General features: G+C 41.7%; 3 protein-coding genes across 4 annotated transcripts in view; all 3 read right to left on the bottom strand.

Moving 5' to 3' along the window:
• Positions 1-208: 208 nt before the first annotated feature.
• LOC148891687 (kelch-like protein 10) lies at positions 209-9,885 on the bottom strand. Its single transcript, XM_089007604.1, has 5 exons — positions 9,719-9,885; positions 8,627-9,110; positions 3,116-3,727; positions 2,889-3,038; positions 209-1,017 (listed from the first exon to the last, which is right to left on the bottom strand). The coding sequence occupies exons 1-5, from the start codon at positions 9,868-9,870 to the stop codon at positions 664-666; spliced, it is 1,752 nt and encodes a 583-aa protein (XP_088863730.1). The 5' UTR covers positions 9,871-9,885; the 3' UTR covers positions 209-663.
• Positions 9,870-25,265, bottom strand: LOC148891686 (kelch-like protein 10). 2 transcript variants are annotated; one of them, XM_089007603.1, is made up of 10 exons: positions 23,011-25,265; positions 22,084-22,389; positions 20,459-20,731; positions 18,913-18,996; positions 18,081-18,121; positions 17,902-18,008; positions 14,092-14,575; positions 12,821-13,432; positions 12,599-12,748; positions 9,870-12,118 (listed from the first exon to the last, which is right to left on the bottom strand). In XM_089007603.1, exons 1-10 carry the CDS (start codon positions 23,063-23,065, stop codon positions 11,756-11,758), a joined length of 2,475 nt encoding a protein of 824 aa, XP_088863729.1. In that variant the 5' UTR covers positions 23,066-25,265; the 3' UTR covers positions 9,870-11,755. The 2 variants fall into 2 exon arrangements, with proteins under 2 accessions (XP_088863729.1, XP_088863728.1); XM_089007602.1 differs by lacking the exons at positions 17,902-18,008; positions 18,081-18,121; positions 18,913-18,996; ... (1 more) ...; positions 22,084-22,389; positions 23,011-25,265 and adding an exon at positions 15,197-15,363.
• Positions 22,270-26,707, bottom strand: part of LOC148891685 (ATP-sensitive inward rectifier potassium channel 10-like) — a 28,290-nt gene continuing 23,852 nt past the window's right edge. Inside the window, exon 7 of the transcript XR_016116384.1 lies at positions 22,270-22,389. The gene's annotated coding sequence lies outside the window, so the exon portion shown is untranslated. The remainder of the gene's footprint in view (positions 22,390-26,707) is intronic.

The following is a 26,707-nucleotide window of genomic DNA, read 5'->3' as shown; positions in this document are numbered from 1 at the left end:
GATTCTGGACATGAGATTGTAATAGACAACTCAAGACAAATTCATATTGGGAATACAGAGAAATCAATAAAAATACAGTATATATAAAAACAGATGAAGGCACACGGGTTTTGGAAAGGTGTTGCCTGGGATGGAGATTGTGCATCAGGGGGTTTCTTCCATCATAGTATCCTTATTTGAATTATTGCTTTTGAACAAAGAATGAAACTCTTGATTATTCCTTTGAAATGAATTGAAATGTCATAAATCAATTTGATTTTAATAAAGAAAAGAAAAAAACGTCACAAAATGTGGTAATACGAATAGAGAACATTCATAAAATTACTTTTAATGTAATTAAGCTGAACACCCAGCCACACAGACACACAAATGTGGCTTCATTCAGAGGAGTAGCCGACTGACTTAATATGCAGTCATTTCTGGCGTTTTGTCCCATTTGTTTCATGGTTGAAAGTGCATCAGTGGTGGTTGCTTTCCCTTTTTCTAACTTCACTTGGGCAGAGGTTACCTTGTGACTGGGAAAAAAACCTAAATTTGGGGCACTCGTAACATAGTAATTTATTGACTCCTTAGACGGCATTTGGCATCAATTCATTAGCATCCATATCAAAGAAACAAATATCAAGGATGTATCTTCAAAGTTTCTCTTGTACCGAATCAGTTTTAGTCAATAGTTAGCATATCATCTTCCAAGCTTAGCAAAGGTAGATCGTTACGGAGCATAGCATATTGGGCTATGTTACGAAGTCCAGACATCACACAGCAAGTCAACCCGCTTCGAGAGACTCCCATGTCACTGGCTGGAGACCATAGACCCGTGGTGAGGTCATAGATCTCCACCAGCTTGGTTGGGGAGACGCCGTTGTAACCCCCGGCAACAATGAGGCGATCCTCAACAACTTCAATGCCAAAGTTGCTTCTGGGGGATTCCATAGGGGGAAGGACGATCCAGTTGTTTGTAAGGGGGTTATAGGCCTCGGCACTGGCCAGACGGATCTCACCATCATAACCTCCAACCTTCAAAAGCACAATGAAGAGATGTGACATTTTTTAACATTAAAGCCACTAATTGGGTGTTTTGTAGTTACATCGTGGTGAACCCAAACCATTTGTACACCTCTGTAACACATTAAAAAGCCAGTTGGTGCAAAAGCCCCAGCTAATACCAGTGACGTGCGGTGAGGTTCACGGCTGGTGAACTGACGACATCAGTCAGATTTACAAATATATGAACTCTACAGAGTAGCTTATTCACCATTTGATTGGCAAGTTAACGTGTTTTGTTTAAAATATAATGTCAGCATTCTTTATATAAATTATAGCATAGAAAAAAAAGAATTAAAAAACGTGATTATCGTGTTACCTTTACTCATAAATGAAGTCCATGCACCGCTCCTTCTGAAGAATGGCATCAATAACTTTTAGTTATTGATGCAACAGTTTTAAAAGTCTCTATTTCTTTCAATTTAGATATGTAATCCTCCATTCTGGAAATAAGGCCAAGCAACATGAAAAAATGACTGGATGATTGCACTTAACTTGCTAACTGTTTACTGTAGCTTGCTCTCAGTAATTCTATTATTCTGCAGCCAAGGAGGCGCAAGAAGAATCTGTCATCACCAGCGCCCCCTTTCATGAGGCAGGAGAACTGTGTGCCTCACCTATGCACACAGTTTTGATAAAAATAAAATAAAATAAACACTGTAGTACAGTGTTTATAATGTAAAGTTACTCTACATTATATACACCAGCTATAGCTGCTAAACTGTAGAAATTTAGTTCATATATTAAAAGTGTTTGAACACTTTAACAGCAATATGCAGAGAGAAAGAGAGCAATGCGGTCTCACTGCAGAGCAAGCCAGCACAGTTCGCATAGTCATTGCGCAATCCATGGTGAGGCTCAGCCGGCTGCTGCTTCACCGCTCGTCTCTAGTTAGTATTTGAACGGTAAATGTGAAAATTCAGCAATTTTGAAAAAAAAAAAATAAAATCCAAAAACAGTGAAGTTAAATGGAAAAGAACTTTAAAGTACAAATCACTAAATAAATATAACTGTTTAATTTATTTTTTCATTAGATTTCCATGATGACAGGTGAGGCACGGCCTCACCTGCCTCCCCTGACTGCACGTCACTGCTAATTACAATAAGGAAAGGTAAGGTAAGATAATAAGAAAACCTATGTTTGTCTCACAATGGTGAAATTCACAATATGCAGCAGTAAAATTTGGAGGGAAGAACATCCAATAAAAGAAGCGTTATAGTTGGTGTCAAATATGTATGTTTAAGTCATACATTTATACCTGTTCAAGGATCTTTACATGTCAGGGAGGAGCTAAGTTTACTAGTAACTTTAGTGTTAATGGTTGTTTTTTACAAATCAAATTGATAAGGTTTCATTTTAAGAGTAATGTAAAATGAGTTTGAAATTATATTAAAACATTGTGGGATTTTAATTAGTGCCAGAGTCAATTTTGAACTATATGAATATAGGCAAATGCAACTTCTGCTTCATACAACAAAGAGAGCCGTGACCGAGGCTGCCTTTCCAGCAGCTCCTTTCATCTTCTTTCCATCACTTTGCTGCTGTGAAATGTAAATTTCTCCACTGTGAGCCTAATAAAGGCAATCAATTCAATCCGATCTAAATAGTGTACTTTAGGGTTGTCCTGTCCCTGTACTCAATTGCCTCTACTCAGTATGTTGTGGGTGTTTCCCATCTCCACCACATCAGATTCAATTGATCAGTGTCCTTTTAATCCAGCTTGCTGATGAAGTACTTATTTGAATGAAGTATGCTGAGATGTGGGAGACATCTCAAACATGCTGGAAGGAGGCCCTCGAAGGCAGGATTTGGACAGTACTGGTTTACTGAATAATATACTTACTGCATAAACATGATCAGCAAAGCCAATGACTCCGGTGCCGCTGCGACGGCTGCTCATTGGCGGCATCACTGTCCACTCATCAATCTCTGGGCTGTAATATTCTGCCGTTTGCAAGAATTCATTTCCATTAAAACCGCCACAAATGTACACCTGGAACCACATAAAGGTGACTAGCTGATTAAAGCAAGGTCAGCAAAACACCAATGCACCTTTCTGAGCTCAGTTACCTTGTCATTTAGGGTGGTGCAGCTTGCGTCGCTCCTCAAGTCGTGCATGCTGGCGATAAGAGTCCACTGATTTGTCTCTGGCGTGTAGTACTCCGCTGACTTTAGTCTCACCCGTCCATCGTGGCCTCCGATCGCATAGATGCAGCCATTAAGCACTGTTACGCTTACATAACATCGGCGGAAGTGCATTGGCGCCACTTCTCGCCAGGTGCGCGTGTGAAGGTCAAAGCAGCTGACAGTATTGTAGTGTTCTGCCCCATCGAAGCCCCCCAAACAGTAGATGGAGTCATTGAGAAAGACGGCCCCGCAGTACGAACGGGGCTGATCCATGTCATCTACCAGGTAGCCCCAACAGTTGGTATGAACGTCGTAAGCCTCGATACGGTGTGCTGAGTTACGGCCGTTGCGGCCGCCAATAGCCATTAGGATGGTGGAAGGCAGGCGAGGACGGGCAACTAGGTTGCAAAATCCAGACACGGAGTTGGCAGTCATGTGATGTATAATTTTGATTGCGAAAGCCACCATCTCCAGGCATTCGTCATTGCTCTGCACCAACTGATTGGTCAGCACATTGATGGTAATGAACTCCTGACTGGTCAGAGCCAGACGGACCTACAAGTCATAAGAACACACGAGTATGTCATTCGTTGGAGAATTATGTACGATTTTTGCTACTGTATTTGACAGTTCGGCAACCAAATTTTAGGATTCATTCATGTTCATTTGAGATCAAGACACAAAGGGATTGAAACCAACTAATTGTCAAGGATTAACATTAAACCAAGACGAAAATCATAGTTGTTTAAGACAAGTAGAAACTTAAAACACAGTAGGGTGACCCCAGGCCAAAACTTGTGGTTGCAATTGAATCAAGCCAACACTAGCAGGTTGAGACAAAACAAAGACGAAGATACTGAGGTGTTGAAAAATACGTTAATAGAAAAAAAACAAAGCAAGTAGAGACAATGCAGTGTCTGAAACTCATGAAAAAAAGTTAGTGGACACCCGGGCAGAAAAGTAGTGGCCCGGCCATAAAGTTGCCTGCCCCATTTTTCACCACTTGAAACACAATAAGACAACTAATTGGGGAAAAAACATTGTTGCAAAGTATAAAGGATTTTTTTAATTCAGGAAGTACCGAGCACGAATGCTCCCATGCTTAATTTATAGTAAATATACCTTGCTGAAGATTTCGCTCCAGTTGTCGTCATGGTGCACAATGCAACGTTTACGTTGTGTTGTCTGCTCAAATGGACTCATGGACTCCACTTTCTCAGGCGTCTTTCACAACTCTCAAGTACACTTTTCAGTCACGATGAAAATTGACAAATGTTCGTTTGTCAATTTGCATGCAGGTGCAGAGTATGCAAATTGACAAACAAGCGTTCCTTTGTTAATTTCCATATTCGGCACCGGCAGCCAATCAGAAGCCTGCTTCGGACTACACCCTGACTGAAAAGTGTACTGGTGAGTTTTGAAAGCTGCTGAGAAAGTGGAGTCCATGTGGCTAGTTGTGTTTTGTTTGTGGCGGTTGCGTTATTGAATAAAACAAACGTTTGATTTGGAAAAAAAAATCATTTTTTTTTCTTGAAGAAGTTGTCGGCTGTCCGGGCCGAGATGAAACTTGTACGTCCCGGGCCACCGGGCAGACACTATTTCAAACACTGGACAATGACAACACCAGGATTTTTATGGTGTTGTGCAAACCAATGACTCATTCAAAATCAACAAGGAGTTGACTTTGAGAATCAACAATGAGTTGAGTTTGATATGAGACTGAGACCAAATGTAAGTTGAGAGCACGTTGAGAACAACGGTTTCCGCTCATACAAATCTACAAACAGCAAATTTTGGGGTGGTTTTGATAATTTTTCAATTACAGATGTCATCTTATCCACTTCATGGGTAAAGCCTTGCTGTAATATTGGTGACTTCCGGTTTGATTGTACGCTGGCGCGTTGTGTTGCCGCTGCTCTCTGGCAAAACTTTAGATTTTCTGCCACAATTGGATTACATTTTTCACACCAATCTCATCCCGTTTTCATTTTTGAACCTTCAATCAATCATCATCTGTATCGTTTGATTGCTATTAGCGATCACTTGTTGCAACATCCTACCTGGCCCATGTCGGCTCCAACGCCCGTTCAATCCATCGACCAGTTGAACGATGGCTCAATTATCCTGTGACAGAGCCTCTCGCTCTGCTCGTGGTGGACGAACCTTCCACCGTCGATCACCACCACCCGGGCTTCGCCATCGATCCACCGAAGGATGGCTCAAATATTTAGCGGCCGAGCTGCATGCTATCCATTGCCAATGGACGAGCTCCCCGCCGATCCTCCACTTCACTGCCATGGGTCTCGTTGGGGATTCCCCCTCGATGACACAAAGGACTTCACCTCCCTTTGGCCAACCTGCCGCCGACCTTGCAGGAATAACCGCCGATCCGTGGATCACAGCGTGTTAGCCGGCCGGCCTTGCTAGGTTGGCGGATTCTCACAACTACGACACCACGATGGACTGCCCCGCTCTCATCTTCGGCCTCGTAAACATCCACTCGCGTTCTGGGAAGGGTGATCTAATCCAGGACATCTTCAAAGACCGAAAACGAAATGTGGCAAACTCCTGGACAGTTTTCGCAACTCAATGACTCTATTCCTCCGGGATTTGTCTATATTCCCAAACCTCACTATTCTAGCCGAGGAGGTGGCCTAGCTATTTTTAATCATGACATATGGAAAATCCTCCCAGTCTTGCTCCCTGAAACGTGTTCATTTGAATGCATTGCCTGCCAAACTTCTGGTCCAACGCCAACGATTATTGCCACTATTTACCACCCCCCAAACCACACTGACTTTTTAAACGAATTTTGTACGATTCTAACCCACCTCTCCTTTCTCTCACCGAATATAATTATTTTGGGAGACTTCAACATACACATGGACAATCCAACTATTCCGCTAACAATTGACTTCACTCCTTCCCTCGATAGCCTTGGCTTCAGCCAACTTGTGCACTTTCCTACGCACACAAAAGGACACACACTTGACCTGATATGCTGCTGTGGATTGACTCCCTCCAACTGCACAGATGTTGGACCATTACCCTGTTACATGTAATGTTTCCATCACACTCTCCACCACCAAAACACCCCGTATTATCAACTTTCGTAACATCAAAGGCATCAACACGGACTCCCTTGCTTCAATGTTTGCCTCATTATGTCTGGATCCAAGCTCCTCTCCTGACGAATTGGTTTCCCGCTACAAATCGGACCTCAACGACATTCACAACACGCTCGCACCTGTCAAATCCCGCTGTTTTATTTACTCGTTCTGCATCCTAGTTCTATGCTCATCTCCGCTCCATGAAATCGAAAACGCGCCAGCATGAAAGACTATCGAAGAACCAGACTCACTGTTCAAAAAGATATGTAGTCCGCTCAACTTTCTCTCAATAAGAACAGTATCTCTCATGCAAAATCACAATACTACTCTGGACTCATTGACTCAAATACTGGAAATACTTGGGTTCTTTTTTCTCTTTATAACAGAATCATTCAACCCCCTGCATCTTTCGCCCCTCACTTTTATTCCCCTGCAAGTCTCTGCTTTTATTCTTTTCTGAAAAAGTCTACAAAATCTACCAGCGTCTTGGCTCCTCTGTTCCCTTCCCCTACCTCAACGTTCCTACCCCCTCTCATCTCTTATGTTCTTTTGAACCCCCTAATCCCTCTACAATCTCGAACGTCATAACTAAATCCAAGAATTCTTCCTGTCAATCAGATGCCCTGCCAACAGATCTGGTCAAATCCTTCTTACCATCTCTCTTTCCATTCATTTCAGCCATTATTCACTCATCGCTATCCATAGGAATCGTCCCTGTCCTCAAAACGGCGGTTGTCACACCAATTCTTAAAAAGTCTGGATCTGATCCCAATGACTTAAAAAATCTTCACCCCATTTCTCACCTTCCTTTAATTTCCAAAATCCTTGAAAACTCCCAGCTACACTCTCACCTCTCCCAGAATGATCTCTATGAACCATTCCAATCTGGTTTCCGCCCCACCACAGTACAGAATCAGCTCTCTTAAAAGTCACGAACGATCTTCCTTTGACAGCTAACGCCGGTTTACTCTTCATCCTTGTCCTTGACCACACCGCAGCTTTTGACACAATTTCTCATCCCATCCTCCTTGACAGACTTTCGTCCATAGGGATCACTGACGCGCCCCTAGGCTGGTTCCACTCTTGTCTCTCTGGCCGCTCTTAGTTCATGAAAATTAATTCCTTCACTTCACAGTCCTCTCCTGTATCTTCTGGTGTGCCCCAAGGCTCTGTCGTGGGACCCCTCCTCCTTATCAACTTCTTCCCCTTGGCAATATTCTCCGTAAATTTGGGATACAATTTCATTGCTTTGCTGATGACACCCAGCTCTATCTCTCCAGCAAACCTGACGCCTCTCTTCCACCTTCTTCCCTTTCACTTTGCCTCTCTCAAATTAAATCCTGGTTTACCCATAACTTCCTCAAACTTAACAGCGAAAAAAAACTGAAATTCTCCTCGTTGGTATCAATCCACCTTACGCAAAGCTAACAGTTTCTCTTTCACTATTGACAATTCGACCGTTTCTCCCTCCCATCAGGTCAAAAGCCTAGGTGTCATCCTGGACAGCACACTATCTTTCCACTCACATATAAATAACTTAACCCGATCTGCGTACTTCCACCAACACAATATCAATCGTCTTCGCCCGTCTCTCACTATCCTCGTTCATAGTCTTGTCACCTCTCGGATTGACCATTGCAATTCACTTCTCCTTGGTGTCACTCAAACTTCTCCACAAACTTCCACTTGTCCAGAATTCTTCAGCCCGGATCATCACCAGAATCTCATCCTTTCACCACATCACCCCCGTCCTCCAAGAGCTCCACTGGCTAGTCAAATATAGAATGAACTTTAAAATTCTTCTGTATACATTTAAAGCTATCCATAACCTTGCCGCCCCCCATACCTATCTGACCTTCCTCAAATTTCTATTGCCACTCGTTCCCTCAGATCCTCTTCCTCCCTCCACCTATGTGTGGCCCCCTGCCCATCTCAGCACGATGGGGGGCAGAGCTTTCAGCTGCTCTGCCCCCAAACACTCCCCAAACTAACTTCCTCCCAACATTCGTAACATCGGTTCTCTTCCCACCTTCAAATCCCATCTGAATACCCACCTATTTAAAATGGCATTTTCTGTGTAGCTCTATCTCTTGTTTCTATTTATATTTGTATTTTATTTATTGTATTCTATTTATAATTGTATTTTATTTATTATTGTATCTATGCCTGTTTGTGACTGCAGAGTGTAATTGAAAGCTTTGAAAGGCGCTTGATATAAAATGTATTATAAAATGTATTATTATGATGATTATTGTTCATTTCCAGGCCTCATACCACGACAAACAAAACGTTTTGTGGATTGCAACCGTACCACATTCCCAACATGTCAAAAGGGTTGACTTACTTTTGCGAGGAGTACAGCCACATTATCTTCTCGTTCTCGAGGGGCATGTGCAATCCACTGCAGTATGGCTTCATATACCGTGTTTTCTTTTTTCACAATCAGGTCATCCCGGTCGAGGATGTCACAGAAGTCCTGCATGGGGAGTTGCCACAACTCATCCGATGTCGCAACTTCCTCAAAATGATATAGGATGTACTGGTGGACATTGTCCTCGAGCTCTGGAGTGTGGCAGTTCTTTGTAAACTGCCATATACCAATGCAGTTCTCTGGGCAGAGCCTCTCTAGTAGAAATGTGCAGCAGGATCGAACAATGCCAATGACGTTGTACTTATCAGCCGCAATCAACAAGTCCTGTACGTTCCCCTCAGTCACAGACACGGATCTTGTATATGCGAAGTCAATGAATAGTTGCATTAAGGGAGCCGTCAGACCATGTAAAGTGTAGACCCTCTGGTCTGGGGTGGACCAACGTAGAAAGAGGGCTCTGAAAAAGAGACCGGATATTTTGGTGGGACAAAGTCACATTTGTTCATGTCACAAGTTAAGTCTGAAGTTACAAAGGCAAAACTGGAAGCAATTAATTTATGAAACGTAAAGCAAGTTGCGTCGGGTGCTTGAATTGAGTGGCTTTATCGTAAATCAACTCAATTCAAGTACTACGATCTCTCAGTCACACCTTATTATTTATTCACACGTTGGCCATATTATAGCTATCTCTTCTTAGACATTTAGAATTGAGTATTGTCTATTACTTTACCGTCACTAATTGAAAACAAAGGTATCATCATCTTCAGATCTCCCTCCATCATACTTCCTCCACAACGTGCTACCTGAACTCCACGTCATCTCATACGCTAGCAGCTAGTGTATGAGATGACACTAGTCCTGTGTGACTAGCTCTACTCGGAGTAATAGCATGGTAGGCAGAATTGCATGCACTCCACAGAAATGCAGATTTCCAAATGGACAAGGCGTGTCAAGTTTTAGGCAATCAATCAGTAATATTGGTGACTTGCGTCTGACCTGAGTCAAGTAGGGTGTGGCAAATACCCTACCCCTGGTCAATAGTAACGTGAGGTTAGAGCAACTCACCCAAAGTATGGGCTGCAGTTGCACAGGATGATCTTATGAATGTGAAACTCGACTTTATCGACCGTAATAATGGCATCACTCAATTCTCTCGCAAGGCGTAGTTTGTTGTACACTGAGCCAGACTTGTATAACAACTGTCCATCGTAACTCATCTTGAATTTGTTGCCATGTCTTCAACACCTTCGACTGCTGCCGAAGCCTCAGCGGAAGTCGCATAGTAAAACGTAGAATGCTGAAGGCAGCGGAAGACTTCTGCACTTACATCGTGGTGACATTCTGTGTCAAAAACCATGTTGGCCATCTGCGGTGACATCATCCACATCAACAAGGCCTCTGTGCTTTGTATTTAAGGCAAACCTCACTTGCTTCAACTATAAAAATCCCAATGATACTACATTTCTAATAGCATGATAACCACATCCAATATCAAACCACACACATTGGACCCACCAAAAAGTCAGATGACAAGAATTAGATTTGCCAAAGTTAGCACCTTAAGCGTAGATAAGAAAAGACACGGTCTCTAAATCTCAAGTCAGAATAAGACATTTCAAGCCGAACAGTGTGGAGACTGTAGACTCCAAACTCAAACCTCCTGATGTTTCCAATCCCGTAAATACCTTGTTCTATATCAGTTTTACACGGATAATAGTCATCCCACCAAAAAGTATGTTAAAATATTACATTTTGGCTTGCTACCCTGCCAACTTGCTTCACTGCCAACATTCCAGTGCAGTGAATGGGTAGTGCAGTGCATATTTGGTATGAAGAACACTATGAGCAGGGAACGAGTAACCTAAGATGTGATCAAGGAGTGTCTTGATTTGTAATGAGACATTTTCTGAGCCACTAAGTGAGCTTAAGTGGCACTGTCATGATGTGAAAAGAAATGTTAAATAATTTCTTGTTTTCTGGATTTTGGATGAGAGAAAGGTGCACATTTCTCCCCATCCAAAACAGTAGTCGGGCGACCGCTAATTGTCTCTGAGAAGGTGATTGCAACCACCTCGGAATGGCCAATTGCCGCTGGGACCTGATTACCCAGAAGCTCAGGTGAACCACCTTTAAAACCAGACTGAGGAAGTCACTTCGAGGAGGAAGAAGAGGAAGAAAGGACAGCCTGGAGAGCAGTGTTACCTGTGGTCTGCCGAAAAGCGACATCCATTGCGACTTCAAATAAAGAAACTTCAAAATATCCTTCCTGGGTCTGGCTGAGTGAACTTTTATCAAGGTATTTTGCCTTGGCGGCTAGTCGAGTGCAGAGGTTCCCGGTCCGGCCTCCTATGTGGAGTTTGCATGTTCTCCCCGGGCCCGCGTGGGATTTCTCCGGGTCCTCCGGTTTCCTCCCACACTCCAAAAACATGCATGTCAAGCAGATTGACCACTCCAAATTGTCCCTAGATGTGAGTGTGAGAGTGACTGTTGTACATCTTTGTGTGCCCTGCGATTGGCTGGCAACCAATTCAGGGTGCCCCCGCCTCGTGCCCGAAGACAGCTGAGATAGGATCCAGCACCCCCGTGACCCTAATGAGGAATAAGCGGTACGGAAAATGGATGGATGGATGGATATTTTGCCTCTCATTCGAGCCTTCATCAGTTTGTGCAATCAGGCTTGATTAGGACTGCACCAGCCAAAGTTGACATGGAAAACTAATCTCTGAATTGGAGGCATGGACATCCACCACAAATTTTAATATTCTTTTGGAATACAAGACCTCCATTGATGGTTGTGGTTGTGATGTTATGTGCAAACAGTCTTGGCCTAAACACCTCAGTTAATGGGGAAAAAATAGTTAATCCGTAGATTGTAGATCGTTTCCATATCAATCTTTTTCAAAAGCACAAAATGTGTCTCCAAATAAATATTTTATTGATACCTGGATAAGATGTTTGTCTCACATGTTCAGATGTTGTATCTGTGTAAATAACAAAGTAAAGTATTTTGTTGTAATAACATTTTTAATCTTTTATGCATTTTTCCCTATTGGTTGTGATGACGTTTTCAGTCAGATTCTGAGGGCAGTCGGTACTTCAAATTTAGACATCATCATCCATTTCCGTCATATCATCTTCCAGGAAGAGCAATGGTAGATCATTTCGAATGACAGCACATTGGGTCATGTTGTAGAGTCCGGTCATCACACAACAAGTCAGACCGCTACGAGAAATCCGCATGTCACTGGCGGGAGACCACAGACCAGTGGTGAGGTCGTAGTACTCCACGTGACTGGTGGTGGAGACGCCGTTGTAACCCCCAGCAACAATGAGACAATCTTCCACTACCTCAATGCCAAAGTTGCTTCGGGGACATTGCATGGAAGGCAACACAATCCAGTTGTTAGTTCGGGGGTTGTAGGCCTCTGCACTGGTCAGGCGGACTTCACCATCGTAACCGCCAACCTTTAGGAGCAAAAGTTATATTAATCTTTTCACCACTGGATTAATCTCCCATTTGTTCAGTGTACAGTTAAATTGGTGAAAATATATTCAGTTTTAATCTTGCAGACTGATTTTATGTAAAAGTACCAGTTTGTGACCAAATACATCTGTGTCCATATTGAATTGAAATTTGTGTATTAAAAAAATGCATGTCCAAAAATTTGAGAACTATTTTTTTACTTCAAAATAATGTCCAAACACAAGTACAAAAATCCAAAAATGGGTGACAAAGGTTACTTTCACTCAAAATGTATTTCAATGCAGATGAAATGTACATCTAAGATTAATATCCAAAAATGTGTGTCCAGTATTTGTCTTACAAAGTACAAAGGTCTTAAAAATGTGGACATTTTGGTCACAAATTTTGGATGTTAAATTTTGGGACATCAAGTTTAGCCCACAAATGTGGACAAATTTCAGATTGTCATGCACTGTACTTACTGCATAAACATGGTCAGCAAACCCAATGACCCCGACACCACTGCGGCGGCTGCTCATTGGGGCCATCACTGTCCACTCGTTAGTCTCTGGGCAGTAATATTCGGCCGTTTGCAGGGGCTCGTTTCCATTAAAGCCGCCGCAAATGTAAATCTGTAGTCATAGGTGTGACAGTGATGAATGCGGATAAACTAGGACAGACAGCCAGATTAAGTTTCCACTCACCTTGTCATTGAGAGTGGTGCAGCTGGCATCGCTCCTCTGTTCGTGCATACTGGTAATAAGGGTCCACTGGTTGGTTTCTGGCGTGTAGAACTCTGCAGTTTTAAGTCTTACATGTCCGTCATAGCCCCCTAATGCAAAGATGCAGCCATTTAGCACCGTGACGCTCACATAGCACCGGCGAGAATGCATGGGCGCCACTTCCTGCCAGGTCCGTGTCTTCAGGTCAAAGCGACTAACAGTATTGTAATGTTCCGTGCCGTCAAAGCCACCCAGACAATAGATGGCATCATTCAGGAAGGTTGCGCCACAGTACGCTCGGGGTTGGTCCATATTGTCAAACAGGTAGTCCCAACAGTTGGCGTGAACATCATAGACCTCAATGCACTCTGTAGCACTTGGACCGCTCCAGCCACCAATGGCCAGCAGGATAGCGGAAGGCAGCCGAGGACGGGCCACCAAGTTGCAGTATGCTGACACAGAGTTTCTCGCCATGTGACTAATGACGCGTGACGCAAAGGAGACCATCTCCTGGCAGTCACGGCTGTTCTGCACCAGCTGGTTTGTCAGCACGTTGATGGTAATATACTCCTGACTGGTCAGTGCAAGACGGACCTAAAGTTGCAAGAAGATTATTGGGGGTGTCACAGACGTATACTTTTGATACCATTGTCAACTCAAGCATTGAGAATAGGAAGAATTTGTCGAAGAGTGTGCATCAGTACATTGGCAAATTTGACAAGGATACTCAATTAGTGCAGTTATCAAGCAGGCGTCCAATTGGGTGTGCTTATATTTTTGACAGGTGGGGACTGATTGTTCATGATGTTGGAGGGATCCATTGCAGAACGTTAGCCCCCTTTGGAATAGTTACGTTATCAGGCCATCGTGGGTTGTTTGGTAGATGATAGTTTGAGGAAATTGGAATTAATTTCTGTTCAGCGTTAAGTGTAGTTTGCCATGGCAAGGATGTTTTCAAAGTCAGTGTGAGTAATCGTGCCATTAAATTGTCTGAACGGGTTTCCAGATTGTCCGGCATAAAGATGTCAATGTAGATTACGATCGATATCTTCGCAGTGTTCCAAGCAAGTCGTTGGAGGCCACATGATTGGTTGTTCGGCGAGTGCACAGGAGGACTGATTGCTGACAATTAAGCTGTCAACTAGAATGTTGGTGGCCAAAAGTTAGTTGTTTGTTTTGGTTGACCTTGACTACCATGTAAATTCTGATGATTGTAGTTTTTTTTTGCTGTGGTGAATGTGACTGCAGCTTACCTTGGCTAGGAGTACCGGCATGTTTCTGCCCCGCTCCCAAGGCTCTTGTGCAATCCAGTGTAAAATGGCCTCATAAACGATATTCTCCTTTTTAACGATCAGATCGTCCCTGTCGAGCATGTCACTCAAATCCTGCATGGAGAGTTGCCGTAACTCACCCGTAGTAGCAACCTCCTCGAAATGGTATAAAATATAGTTGTAGGCATTGCTCTGCAGCTGAGGGGTGTGGCAGTTCCTCGTGAACTGCCAGATGCCGATGCAGTTCTCCGGGCAGAGTTGTTCTGTTAGAAACGCACAGCATATTTCGACGATACCAATCACGTTGAATTTGTCAGCGCCGATCAACAAATCCTTGACATTGTCCTCTGTCACCAACACACAGCCAGTGTACGCGAAATCAATGAAGAGCTGCATTAAGTGAGCTGGAAGACCTTGGATAGCATAGACCTTCTGGTCTGGGGTGGACCAACGTAGAAAGAGGGCTCTGAGCATGGGGGACACAGACAGAAATAGTTCAACATTTCTTAAAATGAGCCAATGAGCGATGACCATGGTTCTCAAATTGGAGGGATTAAAAAACTATTTTCCAAGCTCCCCCAAACTTGAGGGGTTGAAAAACTTTTCCATAATACTAAGACCGTCCGTAATTGCCGTATCTAGCCCTAAACGTCAACAAGTTTTTAAATGCTACGTCAGATTTTTTTGGGGGGCAGAGGGTGGAATGTTGTGAAAAACAACAATGTAAAACGTGTATACATGTATACTAATATATATATATATATATATATATATATATATATATATATATATATATATATATATATATATATATATATATATATATATATATATATATATATATAGTAAAGTCTCGTTATATCGATATTCTCGAGAGTCCGAAAAAATATCGATATAACCGGGACTTTTTATTGGTCAAAAGTTGATTGGGAAGAGTACAGAGTTGTTTTACTGGCTTTGTCCTTTTACCCCAGTTTGAGAACCAGTGTGTTAATGTCCAATGTTCATTTTAAAATGAAAACATTGACGAAGGCTCCACAAATATTCAACTCAGACCAGGTTTTATATTTGTGAAGGATGTACTTACCCAAAATACGGGCTGCAGTTGCACATGATGATTTTATGGACGTGAAACTCCACATGGTCGACGATGATAAGTGCGTCGCTGAGACCTCGGGTCTGTCGCAGTTCATCATACACACATTCTACGTACTTGCTTGTAAGTCTACCATCCACGCAATTCATCTTGAATTTTGACCATTTCGTTATACTTTCTGCCGGTTCGCGGCACAAATGACATGCAGCAAGGAAACTGGTTGGGGTTGCCCAGGGTAGGGTCATGCTATTACATCACAATGATGTCCTATGTCAAAAGCTACTTGACGCATCGTCAAAGCGCCTGCATGTTAGAATTAAGGAAAACATCACTGTTCCACAATTGGTTCGACCTCAAAACCACCCTCAACAAATTTGCTATAAATTCAAGCGAAAGAAGGAAGCCAAAGTTAAACAATTGCAACTGATTCTTGGTCGTGAGAGACATTTAAACTTAAACATCGGGTGTCCTCAATGACAGTGCCTTCTTTGTTAATGGGTTGCAAGGCAAATGCTGACTGGACCTGTAGAGGCCACCCTCTTGTGTTCCGCACTGAGGCTTGTTGGTTTATCGAAAATAGAAGTCCCTGCACTCCTCACCAAACTATTCTAAAATGAACTGCATCAACAACATTTCTGAAGTTGCTTTTTTCCTTGGAGTGCAACAGCTGGGCCTGAGGGTGTACAATTGGGAGATATAGGTCTTACCTCTGTGGGTAGGTTTTCTGTGGACCTCAATCTTGAGGCTTCTGTCCACAATGCTTAAGAAAATCATTTTCTGAGAGTGCAAAAACCAAAATGTCATGTATAGAAAGAGGGTGGGGGCAACAGATGGCTGACAATGCAATGCACAGAGCCAATGCCATTTATGGTTCCCTGCTGTCAAGCAGAAATTGTAAAAGGTTTGTAAATGTATATCTTGGTGAACTGTGGTTCCATTTGAGAGCCCACATTGATTTCTGAATATTTTTTTCACTGGTCAGTTGTCGAGGGTTAAATTCAATCCATAACTGCCGCTGCTCACCTGCAGAAAAAAAGTTCTTATCACATGACTGTAAAGTGTCCTCAAGTGTTTTGAAATGTGCTAAGAAATAAAATGTATTATTATGTACTTTGCTTGCAGGACAAGGCAAAAAAAAATTATGAAAATTGTAAATTGGCTCATGCTTAACCCAGACACTAACAAAAAAAAACAAATGGAATGCCAATCACTTCTCACAAACATAAACTCCAACAAAAATCTGTACAAAAGTATTTAATCCAAAAACGCACCAACAAAGTGGAGAAATCACAAGTGAAAAGCTGCAGAAAATCGAAAATATTTACATAAAAGCGCTTGCCAATGCAAAGAAAAAAAAGAAACTTAAAGGACAACCGACGTCTCCGGACAAGTTGTGTCCATAATTTGTAAAATGGCTTCAAATGACTTCTACTGAGCGTATTTTACAAATATTCCACCGCATATAGCTATATTTTACGTTTTAAGACTCACACTGAATATTCAGGAAGTCTTGTTTTTGAGTTGGTGACGAGTCCGTACGTGACGTCACCAAAGGACCGCCCCTGACCGTAAAAAAGACGCATTGTAGCAGTCCTTCCATCACGTCAATGTATTTTGCTGTACTTGTTTGGACTGGGGACCTCGTGTTGCACCCAAAAGCCGCCAGAAGGCCAGAAGAGGTCGTCCAAGCGCCATATAAGGAATTTATCAGCCTGTGGAAACGGAGGTGGCCACAAGTAGTCGGCATTTTGTGCCTCTTTTTTTGGGTGAGAGATTTCCCCCCAATGTTGCCTCAAAATGGCACAAATAAATTATTTAATCAATTGCAAACATGTATGCTTTCCTCTTCAGAACGATTTGAATCATATTCATAACTGGATGTGCAACAAGAAAGCATATCCTCCGAATCTGAAACCATTGTTTTGATTCACTCGCTATGCAAGGGGGTGGGACTTTCTGAAAATGCCCAGTTCGCAGCTCATTTTTTTTGCAGATTTTGGACACTCATTTTTATTGGTGTTTTGCATTTGAATAAAAATATACTGCGTGTTTTGGATATTTTAGATGCTATAAAACGTTTTTCTGATGTCAGTTAAAAAACAAAAAAGTGATGTCGGTTGTCCTTTGAAGATGTAAACAAAAAGACAAAAGTGCATACAAGTGCATAGTCAAAGACAAAAAAAAAAAAAACGAAACAAACACTATGTGTATAAGACACACCCAAAAGCCTTAATTTTCCTCAAAAGATGTCCCTGCGCCTCATACCCCGGTGCGCCTTAATATTGAGCCACAACAGGTCTCGAAACTACTGTCAGCAGCCACAGACTTATTTCCCCCTATAGAAGTAGTGCGCGGTCCAGGTTGGTATAGATAAAATGTAACTGCAGGCTCTACTGTAGCGCCTTATTATATGGTGTGCCTTATATATAGAAATCTTTTTTAACGTCATTCATTGACTTATATATGCAAATGTTTTGAAAATACACCATTCATTGGGGGTGCGCCTTGTAGTCTGGTGCACATTACACACCGGAAAATACGGTAATGAACTGAGGATCTACAGCCAAGGAAACATGTAAATAGAAAGCGCGCATTGTTACAATGCCAATAGTGGGATGTTATTTTGCCCTGTGAGCTGCATGGGGTCCGCTTCCAGCATCTTATGTGGTTTCGCAGGTCTCAGAACTTCGGCGTAAATGATCTCGCCCGGGCCTGTGTGATGTCCAACCAAGGAGTAGGTAGAGTTCTGACTTGTGTCGTTACCGATATAATTGGCATCCACGTTTGGTCCCATATTGATCACCTGCAAGCAAATGTAATAAAAATGTAAAATTTTGTTGTGCCTTTTGGCAGACTGAAGGATTAAAAAACTTACTTGACATGCTTCAGGTTTTCCGCTGGCCTGTCTTTGTCTTCCTGAAAGTTATTGGCACAAATTAATTGCCAATAATACCATGGCATCGCCCCTATTGCAAAGCCACAAAACAGCTTAGGACAGACATGTTCAAAGTCATGCCCGGGGACCAAATGTGGCCCGAGGTCAATTTTCATCCGGCCTGCAGCCTGCGTCATAAAATTAATAACGTTTGGCCTGCATGTAGAATTAATATATTGGGCAGTAGCGCTGTTACCTGCATATGCTAAGTACTGCCCTCTAGAGGCAATTAGGAACAGTAAACCTGAATGAGCACCCCCAAATCTGTGTTCAATGTTTGAATTTGTGATGGAGGAATTCAGAAAGCTTTAGGGTTTAAGATTTACAGTTGCTACTGGTGTTGGTGCAGGGGAAAGCGGGGTTTTGTTGTGATAAGGCTTTTGAGAGGTTCAGTATTATTGAAGTATTAGGGTAAATGAGGCAAAATTTGGGACTGCAGTTGGGGTATGAGAAGAAGAGAATAGATGTGGCATTTTGGTTAAATCGTGGGTAAAGTGACCATGTTTACATTTAGGGTCCATTTATTAGGACAAGTACTTGGTTGGATTTAAGATTTTGATTAAATGGCACTCTGGTTCGTACATGGGAGCCAATGATTTAAATTACCATAAGGGTGTGAGCACAAAGAGTTCTGATTGGTTTTCTACGCAAGATAAAATGTCACTTGGGTTCTTGTAAAGAGCACCTTGGGTAGGACTAGATTTCAGGTAAGGTGCTTAACATCAGTTAACACTTTTAAGGTTTGAATAGAACACCAACGAGGCAAACTTACTTCTGAAAGCAAATATAAGAGCAAGGCCGAGGCCAAGTACGAATGGTATCCAGATCCAAGTGAAGATTGACATTTCTTTGGGTACTGTGGAAAAGAAAAAATATATATGAACTTTTAAAGCCCGTAACATGGAGCCTGTCTTTTTCTTAGCTGTTTTTCGTCAGCTGCGTGGGATCTCTGAGTAAAAGTATGTGTAGCCCAGTGATGTGCAGTCAGGGGAGGCAGGTGAGGCCGTGCCTCACCTGTCATCATGGAAATATCAAATGACAAAATAAATAGTTATATTTATTTAGTGATTTGGACTTGTATGTTCTTTTCTATTTAACTTCACCATTTTTTAATTTTTTTCAAAATTGCTGAATTTTCACATTTACCGTTCAAATATTAAGTGGAGACTAGTGGTGAGGCAGCAGCCGGCTGAGCCTCACCATTGATCACTATGGTAACTGCTGGCTTGCTCTGCAGTGAGACCGCATTGCTATCCCTCTGCATATTGCTATTAAAGTGTTCAAAAGCTTTAAGTATATGAACTACATTTCTACAGTCTAACTAGTGTATATAATGTACAGTCACTGTACATTATAAACACTGTACGACTGTTTATTTTATGTTTATCAAAACTGTGTGCATAGGTGAGGCACACAGTTCTGCCTCATGACAGGGGGCGCTGGTGATTAGAGATTCTTCTTGCAATTCTCTGCTGCTGAAGAATAGAATTAGTGACAGCAAGCTACAGTAAACAGTTAGCAAGTTAAGTACAACCATCCAGTCATTTTTTTACGTGTTGCTTGGCCTTATTTTCAGAATGGTGGATGACATATCTAAATTGAAAGAATTTTCTCAACTGGACTTTCAATTGAAGCAGGAGATAATAATTAAAGGAAGACCAACCCCGGACTGTATAGCTCACAAACTGTGAGGGATGAATGTAAATCTCCTGGACAGCGTCTCAGTTTTTTGGCCAAGAAGGATCTCATTGAAACTATTCCTGAAGCGACAAAGTTGCTCCAGCTCGTGCTCACTGTTCCAGCTACTACAGCATCAGTGGAGCGGTCATTCTCAGCACAAAAGACTGAAAACATACAGTAGGAACAGGACTGATCAAGGACAACTTTCTTCACTGGCAGTGATCTTCCTTGAGACAGAGAGGCTTGGACTTCATTTGTAAGTAAAGGTAACATGACAATGTTTTTTTTTTTTTTTTTTTTTTTTTTTCTCGTTTTTTCTATGCTACAGTTTGTATTCAGTATACAACGAATGCTGACATGACATTTTAAACAAAACATGTTAACTTTTTGCCAATTTTAATTCATTATAAGTGCCTTTTCACGTTGGGTCCGAGAGGACAGTAATTTCATCTGTGCTGTATCTCATGCATATTAGCATATTTGACAATAAAGCTGACTTTGATGTGATATGACACCTTCACTGAGTTTATACCATTCTGGATCTCCTGCGCCAGTTTTGGATCTTCTCATGTAAGCGACTGCAAATGCAAATCTTCCCCTTGCTGTTTTGTGCATAACAGACCCAGCCACAGACTCACCACGTTGCCAGCAGACTTGTTCGACTGATTTTGCCTCCTGCGTCTCACTAACCCGGTTGCTGTGTCGGCATACAATAGATGAATTAAAGACGAAGGCCATGAGACGCCAGTCTGCATTTGACAGTTTGCCTCCATCCTTCGTGCAGTTAGTATGTCGGCATTCAAACATGGTGTTGAGGCGAGTTTTGTCCGTCCGGCAGGTCACCGTCAAATTACATGAGTCCGAGTTGGCAAACAGTGACACCACCTCCAGCTTGACGGAAGATACTGCATCTGTAAAATCGACTCGTTACTGTACAGGTGGAAATGTTTTGCGGGTGCAGAAATAATGTTCCTGGGTCAGTGTAACAAAGGTACCTGTAGTGTTTGATTGCTTATTGACATTCAGGTCTACTAAATGACTATATTCGCCCTACAACAAATTGATCTGCTCCGTTCTTTGCTTTTGTACAGTGATGATGTATACTGTAGTGGTTGTTTAAAAGTTCTCTATATAAAGATGAATTACTGGATATTTCACATTGTCATGAAAGTTCCTCAGGAAAATTGGTAAAACCTGCCTACTATTAATCTGGATATTAGTACACAACATTGAACGAACACGTTTGTTGTTTTGCTTGTCGATCGAAGAAGCTTTGAACTACGACAACAGCTAAGCTAGCAGAGATGACACAACGCTCGAGGTCGGCTGGACATGTTTTTCTGCTAATTTGTGAGTTTCACTTTTTGTCCAAATTTTGCTTTCACGAGCATAGCCATGTTGAACTAACACGAGTAAGAAAAATCTGCAAACTCCACTTTGATATCAATAGTTACAGTTTCTGGGTCACTTTTACCATAGGTATTTCTTCACCCTCGTGTTACAATCATTTTGGGGCATAGCCATTATGGTGGGTCAATTTGACTGGAGACATGAGGCATTTTTAACTCATTCACATCGAAATGTGCAAAAATGTGTCCACTCCAGTGCCAGGGTTTTTGTCATTGTCACTCAAATTTCAGGACCCACATAATATTGACTCCATAAACATTCAATGCAACGTAAGAAACCTTTGAATCTTCTTTCATCAGAGAAAAAGTTAATTCCTAAATTATATGGATCTGGAGTTATATGAGCTTGAAATGAGGGCGCCTGTACAAAATACAATGGAACAAAGCACGAACATGGAAAAAAAGGGACATTCTGCCCCCTTGTGGAAGGGAAAAACATTGTCAGATGCCATGGCCAGGGCTTTTTCGGCACCCAAATAAAAAACAAAACCTGAACAAATTCGGGAAAGGCGCTCTGCGTCATATTTGCAATTCCCAAATAAATTTATGAATGGCAGTTAATGAGTTAAGAACAATAATGTTCCTGGGTCATTTTGACCCATGCCATGTATAACCCCCATTATGTGTTGGTTTTTCAGCAACACAAAGTATACTTTGGTCAATTGGATGTGGTGTAAGATTTTGTATTGATTTATGTGTGAATTAATCAAATTGACCCAGGGCATCTTGAAGGCTGATGGGGTATTTTTTGTTGTTGTTAACATGTTTCATTCACTCCTTCCATCCCAGGAAGGACAAGAAATGTTGTGGGTCAAAAAGACCTGAGACAATGACCTTTTTGTTCAATGACATACCTTGAATGTGAAGTTGGTATTCGGCCACCTTATTTTCTTCCCCACTGAGTACTGCGGTGTAAAGTCCAGCGTCCGTCTCTTGTACATTTTTTAATATCAAGGAAAAGTTTTTGAGTAGCGCTACTCTTCCTTGGTAGGAGGGATATACATATCTATCTGTTTTATTTCTGCCTGATCTAAAAATGGCCTTACTTCTATTAAACTTCCAAAAGAAGATGTCTTCTTCCGGGGTTAAAACTACTGGCTTCTTTATCTCCAAACTGACATCATCTCCTGGCTTGACAAACTTGCTCTCTTCTGCAGACCCTTGGAAAAAAAAAGCGACAACAACTTGAATAACACCGAAATAAAACAACCTCAATTGAATAACTGAATAACCAAAATATTTGATTTATATGTCACTTTTTTGCATAGGGCTAGGGGGTTGAAGTCAAATGTAATTTTATCTTTGTTAACTATCCTCCAAGAAAAAAAAACTTACGAAAGGTTTCCTTTTCAAATGAAATGCAACGTTTGATTTTTCAAGTTTTATTCTCACAAAATTCTGACATTCATCAAGAAAAAAAGTTATGGTTTTCCTTTTTTTAAATGCATTTCCTGTAAAAGTGGACTTTTAAGAAAAAGTAAACAAGAACAGGAAGTCAGAGTTATCACAATTTAGACTTACTGCAAGTTTGTTTTTGAATCTGTGGACTGCTCTGACAAAATACTTTTAACTGCATTTACTTAGTAGAATGGTTTCGGTCCTTTTTGTGTCCGTCAGTCTGTTTTACAAGAGGCGAGGTGAAAACGGTGTCTTTAAAAAAGGCACGTAAGGTCTCATCTGGAAATAAAACTCTTTTCTTTTTTCCCTCCGCAAAACAACTCATACCCAGGTGGTGCCAACTGGCACGGAGCCAAAGAATACTGGAAAACAGACGCGCTTACCTTGCATTTTACGTGTTTGAAGCAGAGAGACTAACATAAATGTAACCAGCTCCATGTCGCTCAAAGAGGAACTAGCTACCGGTTCTTGTAAATTAGCAGCCTAGGGGATATCTGTGACTATCTCTAACAGTATACTGTAGTATTGACATTTCACATCAGCTGTGTTTGGACTCCAAACAAAATGTCAGGAGATTTTTATTCATATTAACAACATAGAGGAAACTATTGGCAGGTGTCTGGCAGGTTGGGGGAAGTGTGTGAGTGCAAACAATTTTTGTTTCCAAGCAACTGCGTCAATATTTGAAATTTCCACTGAAGGCTGCTATTGACGTCCGATAACCACACAGATGCACTCTTGTCTTGTAGAAAACACAAACTAGGTTAGACGTTAGTGTCTTTTGTTAAAGTTCCTCAAATATCCTTTTTTGTTCTGATTTCAAGTCTAGATATATACAAATATTTACAAAAGAAGGGAAAAAGACACCCTCTTAAAGGACAACCCCGGACGCCCCGGACAAGTTGTGTACATAATTTGTAAAATCACTTCAAATTACTTTGACTGAGTGTATTTTACCAAGATTCCACCGCATATAGCTATATTTTACATTTTAAAACTTGTGCTGAATATTCAGGAAGTCTTGTTTTTGAGTTGATGACGATGCCTGACATGACGTCACGTCTGGAACGCCCCTGACCGAGAAAGCGACACACAATGCATTTTGGGTACTTTGTTTGGTCTGAAAACTTAGTTTTGATCAGTGTTGAAATTAAAAGGAAAACACATAAATAACGCAATGGTGAATTGTTGTGTGTTGCACCAAGACAACTATTTGATATTCACTGACACAAATTCCGAGCAGAAAAATAAGCCCATTTCCAAACGGAGCACTGGCGCCATCTTTTGCATTTTCTGGGACGGTACACATCAGTATTGATGCCTCAAAATGACCCGGAAGAACTTCTTTAATCGATTGCAAACATTTATCTTTTCCTCTTCAGACCTATTTGAATCATTCATAACTGGATGAAGCCATTGTTTTGATTCTAGAGCAGACATGGGCAAACTACGGCCCGCGGGCCACATACGGCCCGTTAGGCTTTTTAATCCGGCCCGCCGAACGTGCCCAAATTATAGTAAAAACAGTGTCTGAAACTCATGACAAAAAGTTAGCGGACAACAGGGCAGATAACTGAAAAGTTGCCTGCCCCATTTTTCACAACTTGAAGCACAATGAGACAACTAATCGCATTAAAAAACATTGTCACAAAGTATAAAGTTTTTTTTTAATCAAGAATGTACCTTCTACAAATGCTACCTTGCTTAATTTACGATAAATGTGCATGGGTGTAGAGTTTGCTGCAGTAGTCATTTGTCACCATGGTGCACAATGCAATGTTTGCATTGCTTCCGATGAGCCACTAAGCCCCTTTTATAAGTGACACGTACACTTTACAGTCACGGTTTAATGTAAATTTACGTTTTGTAGCGTCACATATGCTGTTAGCTTCTTTTGAATCTTTCTTCTGGGCTGAGGTTCTGTGCATCTATTTTGGAAAATGACATGCAATTGCACGACTTTATAACGCTTGCGAAAGTCCGGAAGAAAGAAGCAGGCTTCTGATTGGCTGCCGTGCCGAGTATGCAAATTTCAACTGCAGGTAGCCTACGTCTGTGTGCTCGGCGACGGTACACGTGTATTGTTTGCGCGTGAAGGCGAGGGTGTCAGTAGAGAGTTTGTTGAGCCCGCGGTCAGGACAAACCATCCATGATTTTGCGGAATTTAACACAAGTAGGAATTATTGAGCTTGAATATTTCGTTGTGGAATCATATGTTTTGAATGTTGAAAGTGATTCCATTTTTCAATAAATGTTGATTTCTTTAACTTTGCACCTTCGATTGAAACTTATTAAAAACAGACGCATTCTTGATAAATCACAGTGCATATGTTATTATAATCTATTTCCATTTCCTCCTCCAAGTATCTGCGAAATAGTATGTAAACGGCATATTCCTTGAGACAAATGTATTAACTGATCAGGGATATTTTTCACATTTGAAAGACAGTTAATACATTGGGTTGTAGTGTTCTTACTGTGCTATGAGGTTTGTACACACTACATTTAAAGGACAAGCGGCACCATTTTTCTTTTGTTTCCTACTGACATCAGAAAAACGTTTTATAGCATCTAAAATACCCAAAACACGCAGGCTGATATTTTTAGTCAAATGAAAGACACCAATAAAAATGACTTCAAAATGAATCCGGAAATGGCCAGTTTCAGAAGGTCGCACCCCCTTGTTCGTGACGTCACGCCAAGACGTCTTGCCTTGCTCGAGAATCAAAACAATGGCTTCAGATTCGGAGAAGATGCTTTCTTGTTACTCATCCAGTTATGAGTATGATTCAAATAGTTCTGAAGAGGAAAGCATAAATGTTTGCAATTGATTCAAGGAGTCCTCCCATATCAATTTGAGCCGTCAATGACAGCAATGTAGCACCCAAAAAATGCAGAAGATTGCGCCCAAGCTCCGTTGGAAATGGGCTGATTTGTCAGCTGGGAATTTGTGTCCGCGAATATCAAATAGTTGTCTTGGTGCAACACACAACGATTCACCATGGCGTTATTTATGTGTTTTCCTTCTAATTTCGCCATCAACGCAGATCAACACGAAGTTTTCAGACCAAACAAAGTACCCAAAATGCATTGTGTGTCGCTTTCTCGGTCAGGGGCGGTCCTAACGTGACGTCACATGGGGATGAATATTCAGCGCAAGTCTTAAAACTTAAACTATAGCTATATGCTGTGGAATCTTTGTAAAATACGCTCAGTCAAAGTCATTTGAAGTGATTTTATAAATTATGGACATAACTTGTCCGGAGGCGTCGGTTGTCCTTTAATGCTTTAGGTTTAGTATTTCCGGCCCAAACACTCCCTCCAAATGCTCCTGGCCCGGCCCCTCTGTCAAATTTTAGAACCCAATGCGGCCCGTGAGTCAAAAAGTTTGCCCACCCCTGTTCTAGAGCAAGGCAGGACATCCTGGTGTGACGTCACGAACAAGGGGGTGAGACCTTCTGAAACTCGCCATTTCCGGGGTCATTTTGAAGTAGTTTTGGGACACTTTAAGTCATTTTTATTGGTGTTTTTCATGTGACTTTTGCATTTGCGTGTTTTGGGTATTTAAGATGCTATAAAACGTTTTTCTGATTCTGTCAGTTAGGAAACAAAAAAATGGTGTCGGTTGTCAGAATCAGAATTAGAATCGTCTTTATTGCCAAGTATGTAGAACACACAAGGAATTTGTTTCCGGTAGAAGACGCTGCACATGTATCATCATCTAAAAATTGCAAAGAGTCACAATACAGTTCTATTTGGGTTACTGTTTAAAGAGTTAATGGCTTGGGGGATGAAGCTGTTTAAAAGTCTGCTGGATTTGGTGCGCATGGATCAGTAGCGCCTGCCTGAGGGGAGTAGCTGGAAAAGGTGGTGGGCAGGGTGTGGAGGGTCCAGGAGGATTTTCCGCGCCCTCGTTTGGATTTTTGCAGTGTGCAAATCCTTGAGAGTGGGGAGGGTGGTGCCAATGATTTTTTCTGCCGTCCTAACTGTCTGTCCTTTAAGGATGCAATATAAATAAATGTTGAGTAAATCCTCACCAGTAATTGGCGGTACACTGTGGTGTTTGGCACATCGGTGAAT

The sequence above is a fragment of the Hippocampus bargibanti genome, linkage group LG11 (genome assembly GCF_051943395.1).
Source record: "Hippocampus bargibanti isolate YZ-2025 linkage group LG11, ASM5194339v1, whole genome shotgun sequence".
Taxonomy (NCBI): domain Eukaryota; kingdom Metazoa; phylum Chordata; class Actinopteri; order Syngnathiformes; family Syngnathidae; genus Hippocampus; species Hippocampus bargibanti.
This window is presented reverse-complemented; position numbering and strand designations above follow the sequence as displayed.

What these genes read in the sequence shown, in the direction of transcription:
- LOC148891687 (XM_089007604.1), bottom strand. Translation starts at nt 9,870, where the DNA reads ATGAGTTACGATGGACAGTTGTTATACAAGTCTGGCTCAGTGTACAAC. An exon ending in TGGCTGTACTCCTCGCAAAA is followed by an intron (nt 3,728 to 8,626) that starts GTAAGTCAACCC and finishes TATGACTTGTAG; the next exon opens with GTCCGTCTGGCTCTGACCAG. An exon ending in GCACCACCCTAAATGACAAG is followed by an intron (nt 3,039 to 3,115) that starts GTAACTGAGCTC and finishes ATGTGGTTCCAG; the next exon opens with GTGTACATTTGTGGCGGTTT.
- LOC148891686 (XM_089007603.1), bottom strand. Translation starts at nt 23,065, where the DNA reads ATGGAGCTGGTTACATTTATGTTAGTCTCTCTGCTTCAAACACGTAAA. An exon ending in ACAGGCCCGGGCGAGATCAT is followed by an intron (nt 14,576 to 17,901) that starts TTACGCCGAAGT and finishes CCCCATGCTCAG; the next exon opens with AGCCCTCTTTCTACGTTGGT. An exon ending in TTGCTGACCATGTTTATGCA is followed by an intron (nt 12,119 to 12,598) that starts GTAAGTACAGTG and finishes TTGCTCCTAAAG; the next exon opens with GTTGGCGGTTACGATGGTGA.